At 31.3% G+C, this 16002-nt stretch overlaps 1 protein-coding gene across 1 annotated transcript; it reads left to right on the forward strand.

Moving 5' to 3' along the window:
- Positions 1–10316: 10316 nt before the first annotated feature.
- Positions 10317–10907, forward strand: LOC128281399 (uncharacterized). Its single transcript, XM_053019624.1, has 2 exons — positions 10317–10516; positions 10600–10907. Exons 1-2 carry the CDS (start codon positions 10342–10344, stop codon positions 10731–10733), a joined length of 309 nt encoding a protein of 102 aa, XP_052875584.1. The 5' UTR covers positions 10317–10341; the 3' UTR covers positions 10734–10907.
- Positions 10908–16002: the final 5095 nt, after the last annotated feature.

A 16002-nucleotide genomic window follows, 5' to 3' on the forward strand; every position in this document is an offset into this window, starting at 1 on the left:
TAACAATAATAATAATAATAGTAATACTAATAATAATAAAATACGAAAACAAATATGATATAATAATATTAAATATAAAGTAGTAAATAATAATAGCGGATAAAAATATATATATACGATTTTAGAAGAACAGTTATTAAATATAATATAATAATTAATAATAATATTAAAAGAATAACGATATGTTAAAGATAATAATAAAAGGAAAGTAATAATAATAATATAATTGATACTAAAAATAAAATATATAAATATATAGGATAGAAAATAATAATAAATATGATAATAATAGATAATAGTAAAAATATAATATTACAAACAATATTTAAAAATAAAAATGGCAAAAAGGACGGAATCGGAATCAAAACAGAGTTCTTGGGGTGCAATTAGAAATAAAAATGGGAAACAGGGCCTTATTGCAATGTGCGAAAATAGAGCAGGACCAAAAAGGAAATTTTCCCTTCCCTTCAAAATGCAGCACCTGGTACGGGACTAAAATGAAATCCACGACAATTTCACGGGGAAAATTTTAAAATAAAAAAAAAACTTGATTGCAAAAGCTTGAAAAAGCGGAAGGACCTCACGCGTAAATTCCCCTTTTTCCAAAAAACATGCAGATCCTGAGGCGGGTCGGGTCGGACGGATCGGGTATGATCAAAACGACGTCGTTTTGGGTGCTATATAAATAGTCCAATTTTCCCCCAAAACTTCATTTTTCCTTAGATTTCAAAAAAAAAAAAAAAACTTAAAAGCTTTCTGCCTTCTCTCTTGCGATTTTCGACCAGAGAGCCGGCCACCGTCCGGTCACCTGATCGTAGTAGGCAGATTCTTTACCACCGTGCGATTCAAAAAAAGGGTATTTTTTATTTTTTATATTTTTTTTGATTTTTTATTATTTTTTAAAAAATATGTGTGTTTTTATAAATAAGTGTATGTAGATTAGAAAATAGATTTTAAATAAACAAATGGAAAAACGATGGAATCGCCTTCGATGTTCAGATTTGGCTGCTAATGCTTTTGCTCTCTGATTTGGGTTGGATTTCTTACTCTAGATCTATTGTTGGTATTTAGAATATTTTCTTGTATTCATAAAAAAAATCCCCCTCTTACAAATGTTTAGATTTGGCTTTTATAGCCATTTTTACAAGCATTTTTCTATTACTTTCTGTCTTTTTTTGTTGCAGGCAAGTGGACGACGAGATGGTGCAAGTGGCTGATGGAGACAGTGGCGGTGGAGTAGGTGTTGCAGGTCAGTGACGGCTGGTGGCTAGGTGGCTAGGGTTTCAGCTTTTTTGAAACCCTAGTTTGACTAATGGGCTAATTGGGCTTGGGCTAGGTAGTTAGGTTTTTTTTTGGGGGGGCCTTTGGGATTTGAATTGGGTTAAATTTGGGTTTGGTTTTGGGTTTATTTATATGGGTTTAATTTTAGTTGTAATGGTTTATTTTTGTAAAAGGCCCGGGCTAATTTGGGCTTCTACAACCTTTAGTAGGAAAAATTATGATAAGAAACAGTAAATTTGATGTTGATGAATTGGTTTTAGGAACGAGTGTAAGAAGGTTGTATAAAGGAGAGGTGTCATTCTCCTAGGCACATTCTCTCATTTTCTATATTCCATCTTCTTCTCTGGTTTGTTTTGTAAGAGAGAAAGTTTAGATGTGATCTATATGGAGGGAGAAAATAATATGTCAGCTTAAGTGATTGAGGATTTTGCAAAATGCTAATCTTTTAAAGCTTTTTTTATCTTTTGATTTAAGAAAAGGGAAGGAAAATTGAGTATTTCAGTTTAATTTATCGAGCTTTTACTAAAATGTTTAGGGTTGCAGCTAACCTTAAAAATCTTTCTGCATGCAAATGAATTATGGTTTTCTTGCATATGAATGCCTTCGTATTGGTCTTACTATGGTTATTATGTTTAGCTAACCGAAAAGTAGGAGGCTCATGTGATAAGAAGAAGCTAAGCAAGTGTAATCAATACCAACTTTCAGGTATTTTGGTGGTGAGTCCTTGAACTCAATTTCTAATTGGTTATTTTATTTGTTTTCAGTATTTTGTTGTTTAGGTATGTTTGACTTTGTGTTCTGTTAATGATGGGAATTGTTTTATGGTGGGATGCTTGTTGTATTATTGGTGCATGTTTAGCGTTGAGATACAAATGCATGTTTGGCTGTAAGTATAAGTTGGATGTTTTGATGAGATGTTGCTAGTAAAGCTTTATCGAACAAGATATTGTTTAATGGTCAATTAGGTGATACATATAGTATGATTTGCCTTGAGTTATTAATAGCATAGTTAGTTGAATTCTTTTTATATGTTAATCGTGTAAATATATGCAGAATATGGAGGGCTGTATGGCGGATGAAAGAAGAATAAATACCATGTTGTGCACTATGTGCCACATGTTATCTGGATTTGCATAAGTTCGGGTGGATTGTACGGAGAATGTATATACATGATGATATTTGGTTTTACAGAGGATCAGTTGGATGGTATAGAGATATATATGCACATGTATATGATAATCCTACATGGGTTCTTCTAGTATGAGACTCTATGGAGTCTAAAGCTTAAAGCATTATGTATGTAAGCAAGTACCAGGGCCATCTATACACATAAGATAAGATAGTCCACTAGATTTGTTCTCTAACACCATGTTTGGTTCAATGTAATGGTATGTAATCACAACTATATTCTGCGGTCGCAACACAAATAGTTGTTTGATTTAGTGGAATGCCCTATTACGGGTGTATTCCATTATGGGCTTATCCAGGGAAATTTACTCATTTCCATTCCGTCTCCTCTCCACTGAATAGCTGATTCGGTGCTTAAGAAATCCATTTTACCCTCCATACTTTCTCACCTCAAAAATGCTCTTACTCAACTTAACAACCACTCCCTTACTTCCTTCGACTCCGACCACTAGCAATCCTCCTATTCATTGCAGCCTCCTTCTGGTAAACATTTTCTCTCTTCTTTTGTTCCTTTTGTTTTCCTCTCAACTAATTTTTTTTACCCTAAATTTTTTTTACCTCTTTTTGTTACCCATTTAAGCAGAGTTTGCTTCATTCGCCTCCGGCCACTAGCACTCCTCCCCTTATATAGAGTTTAGCTGAGAGTTGTTGGGATTCTATAGCAACAAAAGCAGAGATCAAAGTAAAGAACATAGTAGTAAGATGTGTGAAAGATTTCTTGTACATCGAAACAAGCTAACTAAACAAATCATCACAAGCAACATAGCTAACCATTTCTCAACACGAGTCAATTAGATTGATTTGACCATCCCCATGACTAGTCAACAGTAATGTTAACCTTCACCGAATTTTCTTTTACCAACCTTAGATTTGGTAGGGAAATTTGAAGGACCAAAAGTATGTTTATAGGAGGGGATCATTTTTTATGGTTTTTCTATTAGCTTAATGAGCAAGTTCATCTTTCTAAACTCAACATTCTTTTCTTCTTCTTCGTTAATATCAAACTAAAATCTTGTCCAATGAGTAGATGATTCTACCTTTTGGTAAGTCTCACAGCTTTGTACGTTACGATTACAAAAGGAAAAATTGTTATAGGAAGACCTTACATGGGGGTTGCATGTAGTTGAAATATTAGTAAAATGCCTATAATGAGGATTAGTAAAATGCCTATAATGAGGATTCTAATATAAATATTATGATCTTTTAAGTAGTTGTCGCTACTGGATTAGGAAAGACAATCGAAACAAAAACTCCAGGTCAAAGTAAAGGTAGGTTTTTGGTGGACATCTGAACCTGACTCTTGCATGTTATTTTATATTGATTATGTTATGGTTTATGTTCCTGTGAACGAGTTTTTATTTTAGTAGGGTGATGTAAATATGTGCACGCGTATTTTCTGAGAAATATTTGCAAGTACGTAAATGAAGTGAACAATGTGTGACCTGGTATAACGATGTGTGATATACGTGTATGGGGAATTATGTGTTAGAAAGTATGATTTTATCATAGATATGAATGAGATTTACACACGTGTCTCTACCGTGATGAGTTGGCTCATGGTGTCTACGTAGGTGTAATAAGTTGTGTTGCATCCGTGAGTATGATAAATGTCTAATACCTTCATGTTATACAATTCCAGCACTGACAAATCTGTGTCATGTGAAAATGTAGAAAGAAACTTTTTTTGTTATGCCTCCAATAGGATAGTTTTATTACAAACCAGACTAATAGATCATGACCTGACCTTACGGGCGAATATGATATTTGTAAGATCATGTGGGTGAGGCCTCATGGAATCATTTGATAATACGGCAAGATGGCGAGATAGTGTAAGACCATGTGGGTGGGGCTCTATGACATCCATTATGTTGGTCTGCCAGGATAGTAAACATGAAGGCAGACATGGAAAAAAAGTAGTCTACTAGGATAGTAAACTTGAGAAAACTCTCAAAAGCCTTTGTGGCGTAGAATTTGGAAAGCTTTTGTGATGAATTCCCTGGAAAGCCTCTATGGCGTATCATTTGGAAAGCCTTTATGGTGAATTTTCTAGAAAGCCTTTATGCCAAATTATCTCAAAAGCCGTTGTGGTGAGTTGTTATTCCATCATTGTGGTAAGACTTGGGCATGCCAATAAGGCATTATCCGAAAGAGTTCTCGGTAGTGAACCCGTTTAATGATTCCGTCATGATGACCACCATGATAGGAAACTTGGGATATTTGAAATGTTGGTGGTGCAAGTGTCTACCAAACTTGGACTTTCTCACGTTCGGTATTAAAGTTATTTGGGTTTCTATCGTTTGAATTAAACGTTTCATTCTTCAAAGCAAGTTTGATTGTCTGGATTGATTTGAAAATCCAATGTAACTAGTGTTTTGATAATTGTTGGATTTTGTGAAGGAATACACTAAGAGTAGCATCCGTTGAGTATCATTCTGGAAAGTGTAACCAACTACTATTTGTAATGAAATTGTGAAATGGGATTCCAAATATGGTGTGAGGTTTATGATCCTTTAGTTGGGTGAAATGAGTATAAGATAGTTAGGTGCAGAGATTGACACATGGTTATCTGCCAAGGACTAAGAAGGAATCTAAGCCCTTGAGTCGAAGAATTCTACAACACTGTTTAAAGGTAATAATGAGTGAGGTCCACTAAGTTTATCTGAACTTATATGCATCTTTTGGTATGCAGATTTGAGAATCGAACCAGTGCGCTGAGAAGGACCAAGTCAAGGATGTGCTATGGTGATTGACTAATGGCAATGTTATGCATACTAAGGGGCATTCTTAGAAATATGTTTTTCAAATGAAAAATAGTAATATACGCTACGAATATGTCCATTGAATCAATCATTTATGTTGTAATGTTTTTGTTAGAGTTGTGTGACCCAAATTCTAAGAGATTGCTTGCAAGTCAAGTTAAACAAAAATATATTTTCTTTCTAGAAGTAGCATTTATTTGTATAATATATTTAGCATTTATTAGCATAGTTTATTTGACTTGCTAATTTAGCCTATAAATAGGCTTTTTTACAACCTTAGAATAAACACCCATTAGAGATTAGAACTCATAACACATTTAGAGAATTTTGTGTTTTTGTTTTGAGAGTTCTTTGTTTTCAAGTTTTCGGGATTTAGTCTTTATCTCCATCTTTTGTACTCTTCATTCTTTTTCCATTATAGTAAAATTATCTTTGCTCTTGGTTCTTTTATCTTCTTTGGATGAGTTTTTCCACGTTAAATTTGTGTGTTCAATTTCTCAATTTATTCTGCTTTTTTTTCTTGTTGCTTAATCGGGTTGATTCGTAACAAGTGTTATCAAAGCTAGTTTAATTTTCATAGATCAACTCATTTAGAGATGGAAGCAACAAGATTTGAAATTGAGAAGTTCGATAGTGAGACAAATTTCAATCTGTAGCAAGTTCAGATGATGGCAATTCTAGTTCAATCCGGCTTGAAAAAGGTTGTTACTGGGAAAAAGCCTAAGAATCTAAATAAAACAAAATAGGAAGAGCTTGATGAAAAGGCTTTATCTACAATCCAGTTGTGCCTCGCGAATACGGTATTACAGGAGGTATTGATGGAGAAGACCTCATCCGCCTTGTGGAAAAGGTTAGAAACTCTTTATGCGACTAAGTCTCTAGCTAATCGTTTAGTGTTGAAACAACGTCTATTTACGTTTCCTATGAACGAATGTGAGCCTCTTAGAGATCACATCAGTCAATTCATTACTCTTTTAAATGATTTAAAGAATGTTGAGGTTTATATTGACGATGAAGATCAGGCTATGCTATTATTATGCTCTTTACCCCCTTCATACAAGTCTTTCAGGAAGACCTTGATTTATGGTAGAGACAAACTCTCGTTCGAAGATGTGAAGGGTCATTTTTTTAGTAGAGACAAACTCAACAATGAGTTTTATTTGGATAGCAAGACGAATAAGTAAGCTTCCGTTTTGGTAGCATCAAAAAAATGAGACAAAAGTTGCCGCTATTGTAAAAGTTAGGTCACGTCAAAGTAGATTGTTATAAACTGTGAAATAAAAGAGCTGCTGAGAGTAACGAGAAAGATGTAGCTGGTGCTAATTTGGCAGATGAAAGTGGTGATGATTTCTTGTTAGTGTCAACGAGCGATAACTCCAAGCCTACGTCTGAGTGGATCCTAGATTCGGGATGTTCTTTCCATATGTGTCCCAATAGAGAATGGTCCTCCACATACAGTTCGATTGAAGGTGGAGTTGTGCGCATGGAAAACGATTCATCCAGTAAGGTAATTAATTGGTATTGGTACTTTTAAAATTAGGATACATGATTGGATGATTAGGACACTATCAGATTTTAGGTATATACCTGATTTATGAAAGAATCTTATCTCCTTGAGTATTTTAGACTTGAAAGGATACAGAATCAACATCAAGTCGAACAGTATTAAAGTATCTCGTAGAGCTCTTGTTTTGTTAAAAGGTAAAAGAATTGGTAGTCTTTATATTCTTGAAAGTTCTACAGTGACTGGTGAAATCGGACGTCCATCGTCTGTTATGGAGTCGAAGTCAACTCGTTTGGAGCAGAGGCAACTTGGTCATAGGAGGGAAAAATGTATAACCGTTTCATTGAAGAGAGGTTCTCTTTTGGATGCAGGTTTTGAAAAGTTAGGGCATTGTGTTCGTGAAAATCAGACCCAGGTTAGTTTTGATTTGGCAGTGCAAAAGTCGAAGGCTAGTAGTCTTCTAGCTTCTAAGCACAGATTCGACTCAGTTAATTCCCTGCATAGCTCAAGATAGGCCGGTGGCGGGCTTTGGCAAAGATGGCGTTGAAAGAATTCGTGTTAAGGTGGAGATTGTTAGAGTTGTGTGACCCAAATTCTAAGAGATTGCTTGCAAGTCAAGTTAAACAAAAATATATTTTCTTTCTAGAAGATTTAGTATTTATTAGTATAATATATTTAGCATTTATTAGCATAGTTTATTTGACTTGCTAATTTAGCCTATAAATAGGCTCTTTTACAATTTAGAATAAACACCCATTAGAGATTAGAACTCATAACACATTTAGAGAATTTTGTGTTTACGTTTTGAGGGTTCTTTGTTTTCGGGGTTTAGTCTTTATCTCCATCTTTTGTACTCTTCATTCTTTTGCCATTATAGTAAAATTATCTTTTCCCGTGGTTTTTTTATCCTCTTTGGAGGGGTTTTTCCACGTTAAATTTGTGTGTTCAATTTCTCAATCTATTTCGCTATTTTTTTCTTGTTGCTTAATCGGGTTGATTTGTAACAGTTTTATACTACCTTTGAAAGTCTATGACAAACGATAAATATTGTATTCAAACTTATTTTCCTAGAAAAAAATTAAATAAATAAGAGGTACATTTAGTATGGCTTTCGTAGATTGTAAAAAATTTTGCTAAGTATGTCAATATTGTAACATCTTATATTTGAATCCATTAAACCAAATAGAGTATAAGGGGTTACAGTATTTTTCTTGAAATTTTCAACTTCGAAGCTCAAAATAGTATCGATACTGCACAAGGTTAATGACACGTAAGCCCATGTGTTGAGACACCAATGCTAGTATCGATACTTTGGGCCCCGTTCTGCATAAAAATGTTTCAAAATGAATTTTTACTAAAAAGTTTCACTCGGTTTTAAGTTGTATACTGAAAATATGTTAAAAACATGAGGGTTAAAATATGATCGGAAAAAAAGTTCAAATAATTGAATTTAGCCAAAATTACTCTGGCACTCAGATGTGACATCCTATACTCGACTTGGTAATTGGGTTGGGTATAGTGGTGTTACACCTTCATTTGTTGATGGTGCGATGGAGAAAGACCGGTGGTGGATTAATCAGCCAGATTAGACTCCGGTGTTCGTTGCTTGATGATGGTCCCTAAGATCTAGATTTTTTAAAGGACAAAGATGTTTTCTAATGGGCTCCTAATTCTCTTGTTTCTGATGCGTCAACTAAAGTTATTGAGCTCATTTTTTGGCTGAATTTTTTTTTTTTTTGTTTGGGAAACATTTTATCTTCCTTCACAACTTTTCAGTTTTGGTTTTATTTTCTCTTTTATTATCGTATTGAGAATTATTCCACATCAAATAAAAGTTTAACAATTTTCCATAAAAAAATTATTTCATTTTAACAAATTATTTTAAATAAAATTTAAAAAAACAATTTAAAATTTTAATTACATATTTAAAAAAAGATTAAAACAACATATGGAAATGCATATGAGTAGAAGTGCTCATCGGCTAGGCCGAGTTGCGTTAAGTTTGGGTCTAGGCATGATATTAACACACTTTATGCTTCCCCAACCCTAGCCCGACCTAAATATGGGTCTAAAATTTTACCCAAGCCTACCCATATTTGTAAATGGCTAACCTAAGTCCATTTTAGTCTAGTATATTATTCATCTTAACATTTTTTTTATGTTTACATTATAATAGCATATAGTATAGATTATAATATAAGACATTACAAACTTTTAAAAAAATGGGTCAAACCCGAGCCTTAAACGTTTAAGCCCAAGCCTGATCTACATTCTAAACGGACCTAATTTTTTGCCCAAACCCATTTTTCAACCTTAATAATTTTACGTAAACCCTTTCAAATTTCTAGTGGACCTTAAGCTTGTATATGTAGCTCGACCCACGAACATGATGACAAGTTGGAAATTTATTCATAATTTTATACAAAACATATTAAGTCATTATACATATTAAAATACATAGAACAATTTAGAACAATTTTATAGAAAGTATATTAAATTATTATATACGTAGAATAATTCAAAGCGACTAATTTAATTACAAAATGGCAATACCTTATTTTCCCTAAAAAAAATTCCCCCCCCAGATTGTCTTATGTTAGGGTGACAAAGAAGTAAAAGAGGAGATAGAGGAATTTTGCTTTTGGCGTTGATACGTGTTTTTCTTTTTAATACTTTAAAGATAGTGATGGAAATACTCAAGAAAATAACAAAATATAAACACGAGGTGGGAAGGAAAATGAGAGACCAAGAAACACAAGCTTCAGTTGATATTATTATTTTGGTGAAACCAAACTAATCTTATAAAAATTAATTTTCTCACTGTTTTTCACAAAAAAAAAATGACTTGTTGATTTTATTATTGGTGTTGTTTTGTTCTTTTATAGAAAACTTATATTTAAATATGTAGAAGTTTTCACACCGGCCGGCAATTAATTATGAGAAAGTCTTTTTAACAACGTAAAATTATATCATTACTTACAAAAAATATGGGTAAATTTATGTTTTGATCACTTAATTAAAAAAGTTATAATTTTATCACTGAATTATTCGAAAATTTTAATTTAAGTTATTAAACTATTAAAATTGATGCAATATAGTTTTTTTTTTGTTCACACCGCCTATACTAATTGAAAGCTCTATTTCCCTTCTTGTTTACAATTCAAATTTTCATGAAACAACTTTAGATATCATGATTTTACGAACCAAAATTCAAATATTTTTTTTTTTTAATCTCTAACAGTAACCATCAAATCAACTTAGATCTAAGACATATTTTTCTACTCAGTCAATAGATACTAACCTATCATAAAATTGTTACTTGAAACTAATAACTTAAAAAAATTACCTTACCTAATATTTAATTTTGTGTATTCCTTTTAAAGTTATTTTTTTCTTAGAAGAAGCGTTATTATGTGGTTAACTATTTAGATACTGATAGAATATAATATTTTAATTGTATTTTAAATAATAAGCTCTGACTTTGATTTTGAAAAACAATAAATAAAATAACAAGAGCAATGAAAATTAAAAAGGAAAAAAAAAACACTAAATAGATCAAACTTTACGCCAAGTTACATGGTAAGCAGTTATTGATATAAAAGGGTGAGTATGGAAGTCATACTTCTCCTCCAAAAGAATCTGCGGTTGGCTTCAGCCCAGAAATCAGTTTTACAGCGGCCAAACATGGCCTACAAGATTTTCTCGGTGCTTTTTATACTATTCCTACTGCTATCGTTTTCTCTACTCTTGCCTCCATCTTCACCAACAAACACTCACTTAATGGGTAAGTTGAATTCAAACTATATATAATTTGTTTTAAGTTTCTTATATATCATCTATTTTCTTTTTCTGGGTTTATAATTGCAGTGCAGAAGATCAATGAAGTGATACGTAGGAATTTAATCGGAGCAAAACCACCTCCAAATGATCATCATCCAGGTGGAGGGCAGAATGGTGTTAATAATGGTTGTTGTTATTATTATTTTGGTGTCATGGGTTGATTAGGATTGAATCCAATATTTTCTACTTATAATATAATATTATTAAGATGTTGTTGGTGTAAATACTTGTTAGTAGATCCCATAACTTGTGTATTTGTATTGTTTTCCATATTGCAATCCTGCTTAAAACATTATATATTTTAGATAATTTCAGTACGTTATTATTTTATGTAATATATATTTTAATATATTTGTATATTATAGCATTTTTAAATATGTATTTTATTTTATTTTATTTTATATTTTTATTAATAAGCGGAAAAGTAGAATGGAGTTTTTATACAAAGAGTCAGAGTTAGATTACATATTGTCTTTGTACTAAAAGAATGAGTAAATTAATCTCTATACATTAGATTAAAAAGCAGATTGGTCCTTTTATTTATAATTTCATCCATTTTACAATTAAAAGCTGATGTAGTGACAAATAACTAAACAAAAAAATGGATGAAATTTTAAATAGAAGAATCATTTTACACTCTAATATACTTAATTTTAAATAAAGAAAAAATATAATCTAACTTCTAATATAATGATCTCTATAATACTTTTACCGATATAAAAGTAATTATGAATTCAATATTAGTATTTATATATGTGTGAGTACACGTCATATAGGCCTTTCTGATTAAGTGGCATTAATCTAACATATGTAGTTTTTATGGTTGGCATTAATCTAATATATATATTATATTTTGAGGTTAATAATTAGATTAATGTTTTATATTTTCGGTTAATAATTAATTTTAATCATTAAGTTATAATATAATTGAGGTTAATATTATATATCTTACTGTTTTTATTCGTTATACAAAATCAAAAGGTTTAAATTTGGGATTCAATTACGGACGAGAAAAGTTATAATAATTTTTATAACACTTGAAAATCGATATATTATTAAACATGTATTGCCTAGAATTTGAAAGATATAAGTTCAAATTTCCTATTTAAATATGATTAATAAAAATTAAACTGATTTTTTGGTTAAATATGTCATAAGTCTTTGTACTCTTCACAAATTTGAAATTTAGTTCTTATACTTTTATTTCTAGAAATTTAGTCCTTCTACTTTTCAATTTTCAAAATTCAGGTCCAACTATTTTTTTAATTTGTTGGTGTGATATTTTGAAATAATAAACAAAATATTCACTTGGTAGTCATGTAACAAAGAAGGATATACTAATGTACCTAAATCTAACAAAATAATTTTAATAGTATTAATGGTTAGATCTAAATTTAAAAATCTAAAAAGTAGAAGGACTAATTTTAAAAATAATAGTACAATGACTAAATTCTAATTTACAAAAATATAAGGACTTATGGCATTTTTTAATGTATTGCAATAACAGGATAAAACCCAAACAACAAATGTAACTAGCGTGACTCAAAGCCAGACCACACTTGGACAATAAACATCGTTGACTATCAAACTATCACATAACATAATAGGGTTCAAGAAAAAAACATTTTAGTTCCCCAATATTTGAAGTAAAGCAATCAGTCATTAAAAACAATCCATGGGATAGTTTCTCGGTAATTTGGGCAAAAGTCCAATTAATTAACTTGAAATTTGTTGCCTTACTTTAAAAATTAATTGAGTATTTTATAAAACCAAATTATGGTTGTGAAAATATTGGGTAATATAAATTTATAAGTAGATAATATAAAAATTAAATGTGACTTTTATTAAAATGATAACATTACATTAGTAAAAGTATGATAATTTGAGTTAAAATCTTATTATTCTAATTATGTATATTTATTTTTCTAAATTTATTAAAATATAAAAATAAAATATTCCTAAAATAATATTTTCTTAATTTATAAAAATAGCTTTTGGTAATTTCCTAACTGCATAATGACACAATTTGCTCTTAACGTTTATCATATTTTACAATGTTCTCCTTATCGTTTCTTTTTTCTAGCAATGCTATTCTTATTGTATCATTTTTTGTCAAGTAAAGTCAAAATGGATGGACATCGTTACTCAACTAACAGTCAACATTTTTGTTGAACATGACATTCAATCTTAGCGGATGATTATGCTTATGTGGCATGATACGTTAGTGATTTTTATAACATGAAAAAATTCAAAAAAAAAAGTAATTATTGTTATAGGCCAATTTTGGGCCGTTTATGAGACTCAGGCCCAAATACATTACAATAGGACTTAGCTAACCCAAACAACAATATTAGACCCACCTAAGCCCATTAAACCTAACTAAACCCATTCAATAACCCCCAAACCCTTACAAACCCAAAACCCAATACACAGAAACCCAATAACCCCAACTAACCTAAACCCATAACACCATTTCAAACCCGAATGGCCCATCGAACCTAACCCTAGCCCCACTTGCGTCGACCAAAGACCGAACCCCACCAAGACGGCCAACCTTGGCCACCACGCCCATACTGTCGACATTCCCATCACCGCACCTCCACACCGCACATAAACAAAAGAGGACAGAAAGGAACGAAGAAGCATGCGAAGCGAAAATAAAATAAGCAAGAGAGCGTTAGGAATCACATGTAATCGGCTATAAAGCCGAGAGAGAACTAATGTAACGGGTTCTAGTTTTTTTTGAAAAAATAAAAACGATGAAAGGTTCGATTATAGAGCAAAAATAGCAGCCTAATTAGAGTTTGAACACAAAATAACATCCAAGCAGTGTAATACAAAAGATCGAAGATTCAAAAGTGAGTAAAACCAAGGTAGTTCTTCATTTCAATAACTGTTTTAAGTCTATTTTTTCACCACAAATACATAAACATTTACAAATAAACATAAAGAAATAAAAGCAAAAAAGAGAAAAAATAAAAAATTACCTTTTCCGGCCACCACGTGCGGTGGCCGGCGCCACAGCCAACATAGTCGGCAATCGGACCGAGCCCTCCCCTTGGCGGAAATCGCTCCGGCTCCCTTTCCTTCTCTCCTTTTCTCTCCTTTTTTTCTTTCTCCCTAACTCAAATGATTTTTTTAAAATTTTTGACTTTTATAGGGGTCAAAACGCACCGTTTTGGACCCCCGGTTTTAATGAACAAAACGACGCCATTTTACTTGGCCCGACCCGATTCGACCCGAACCCGCCTCAGGATCCGCGTGTTTTTAACTCAATGGGATATTTGTGCAATCGGTCCTTCCGCATTTTTTGTTGTTTGAATCAGGTTTATATTTATTTACAAATCGACCCTAAAATTTAAACTGATTTGTGATCTAATCCCTATTGATGCGCTGCGTTTTGATAGAGCGGATATATTGTTGTTTTAGTCCCCCCATGTTTCATGCGCATTTCAATTCGGTCCCGTGGCTTATTTTATTTCGAATTTCGCCCTAAAATTCTGTTTTGAGCTCGATTTAGTCTTTTTTGCTAGATTACGGTTTTATTTTCAAATTATTTGTTTCTTATTTTCTGTTAATTATTATTATTAATTATAATCTTTATATTCTTATTATATTTACTATATTTAATATATGTAGTGGTGTATATTGTGTTATGTATGATATGCGTATGTGTTCTATATATATTTATGGAATATTATTATTAGTTATTTTAATATGTGTATTATGTAAATATTTTAATATTGTATTCTATACATTATTCCACATAATATTAAAGAACACGTGTTCTCAATATAACCATGTGCATTTAAATATATACTGTATATATTTGGGGAAGCATTGTCGATAGTTTTTTATTATCTTTTAACATGTATGTATCATATAAATATTTGAGTGTTATATTATGTATATATATATATATATATATATATATATATATATATATATATATTTCAATGTGTATATTTTTATTGTATTTTTATACGTCATATATATTTTTCAAGCTATATTACATTTCACATATTATCATATAAATATGTACATATATTTTAACTACTTTACATACATTATTTTTAACTTCACATTATGTATATATTTTGAACACCATACATATTGAGTATTTCTAATGTCCCGTTTATTTATACCCACGCATTTAACATATCCATGTAATGTACTAGTAAGTTCATTCTATGTCGTTATCATTTCTAATGTATATGTATATTTCATGCAATATAATTAATAGTTACTCTTTTAACATTATTTTGAAGTACGTGTATATTATATGTATTCTTTTAATATGTATTACATGTATATATATAAATATATTCGATTCTACATTGTGTATATATATATTTTCAATGTTATCTTTTTAAATCATACGTCGTTTTATATATTTTCCATAGTCTTAACTAGATTTTATATTTTTATATGTATATTATTACATTTATTTTATTCTTATCATATATATTATCAATACATGTACTTTATTATATGTATATATATACGTCATGTACACATATTAATATTATTATGTAAATCTTTTCATCCCTATTTTTACGTATATATTCGTAATGTCACTTTTACATATGTATATTCAATGTTTTTCGTTTTCAATATTATTGTCATATTTAATCTTGCATGCGCAGTTATTGTTTTAATATTTTTGTGATGTTTGTCATTTGCTTAAATATGTATACCTAGTCCTTTCATTTGTTTATTTATTTCGTATTCGTTTTGTCTTACACGCTTAAAAATCACGTTTTTGTTTCTAAATTAATTTCGATAATCAAAGGCAACATATCGGTTTAATACCAAGTCGACGGTTCCATTGCTATGTTGAGTGGAATTTGTCGGTTCGTGTTTAATCGGTATACCCTTCTCAAAAAAAGGGAAATCAAAAATTGAAAGTTTTCGTGTTTTGAATCGGATCACGATTGAATATTACTTTGAACTCATATTTTTGAAAATCAAGACAACACTTGTTTATGAGATACCAATTTTTGGGCGTCGCGAGGGTGCTAATACCTTCCTCGCGCGTAACCGACTCCCGAACCTTAATTTTTCTCTGATTTTTAACGTAGACCTCAACTCGGCCTTTTCCTCGTTTGTAAAAAAAAAAAATCTAATAGGTGTCCGATCACACCTAGAAAAAGGATCGGTGGCGACTCCTGGTTCATTCTAAAGCCAAATTTCAACTTCCAATTTTCTAAATCGCCACAATTTAGCGACCCGAATCCAAACTAAAATTTTTACGTCGCTACAGCTGGCGACTCCGCTGGGGACAAAACTTGCGAGTCGAGTCGAATTAAACACGTTTTGTCAAAATTTTCAAATTTCTTTGTTCAAAGTAAATATTTGGTCGTGATCCAAAAATCTCGCTTTCAAAATTCATGCATTTGTATCGTGTTGTAAATATTTCTTCTAACTTGT

The sequence above is a fragment of the Gossypium arboreum genome, chromosome 10, assembly GCF_025698485.1.
Source record: "Gossypium arboreum isolate Shixiya-1 chromosome 10, ASM2569848v2, whole genome shotgun sequence".
Classification (NCBI taxonomy): Eukaryota; Viridiplantae; Streptophyta; class Magnoliopsida; order Malvales; family Malvaceae; genus Gossypium; species Gossypium arboreum.

What these genes read in the sequence shown, in the direction of transcription:
- LOC128281399 (XM_053019624.1), top strand. Translation starts at nt 10,342, where the DNA reads ATGGAAGTCATACTTCTCCTCCAAAAGAATCTGCGGTTGGCTTCAGCC. An exon ending in AACAAACACTCACTTAATGG is followed by an intron (nt 10,517 to 10,599) that starts GTAAGTTGAATT and finishes TTATAATTGCAG; the next exon opens with TGCAGAAGATCAATGAAGTG.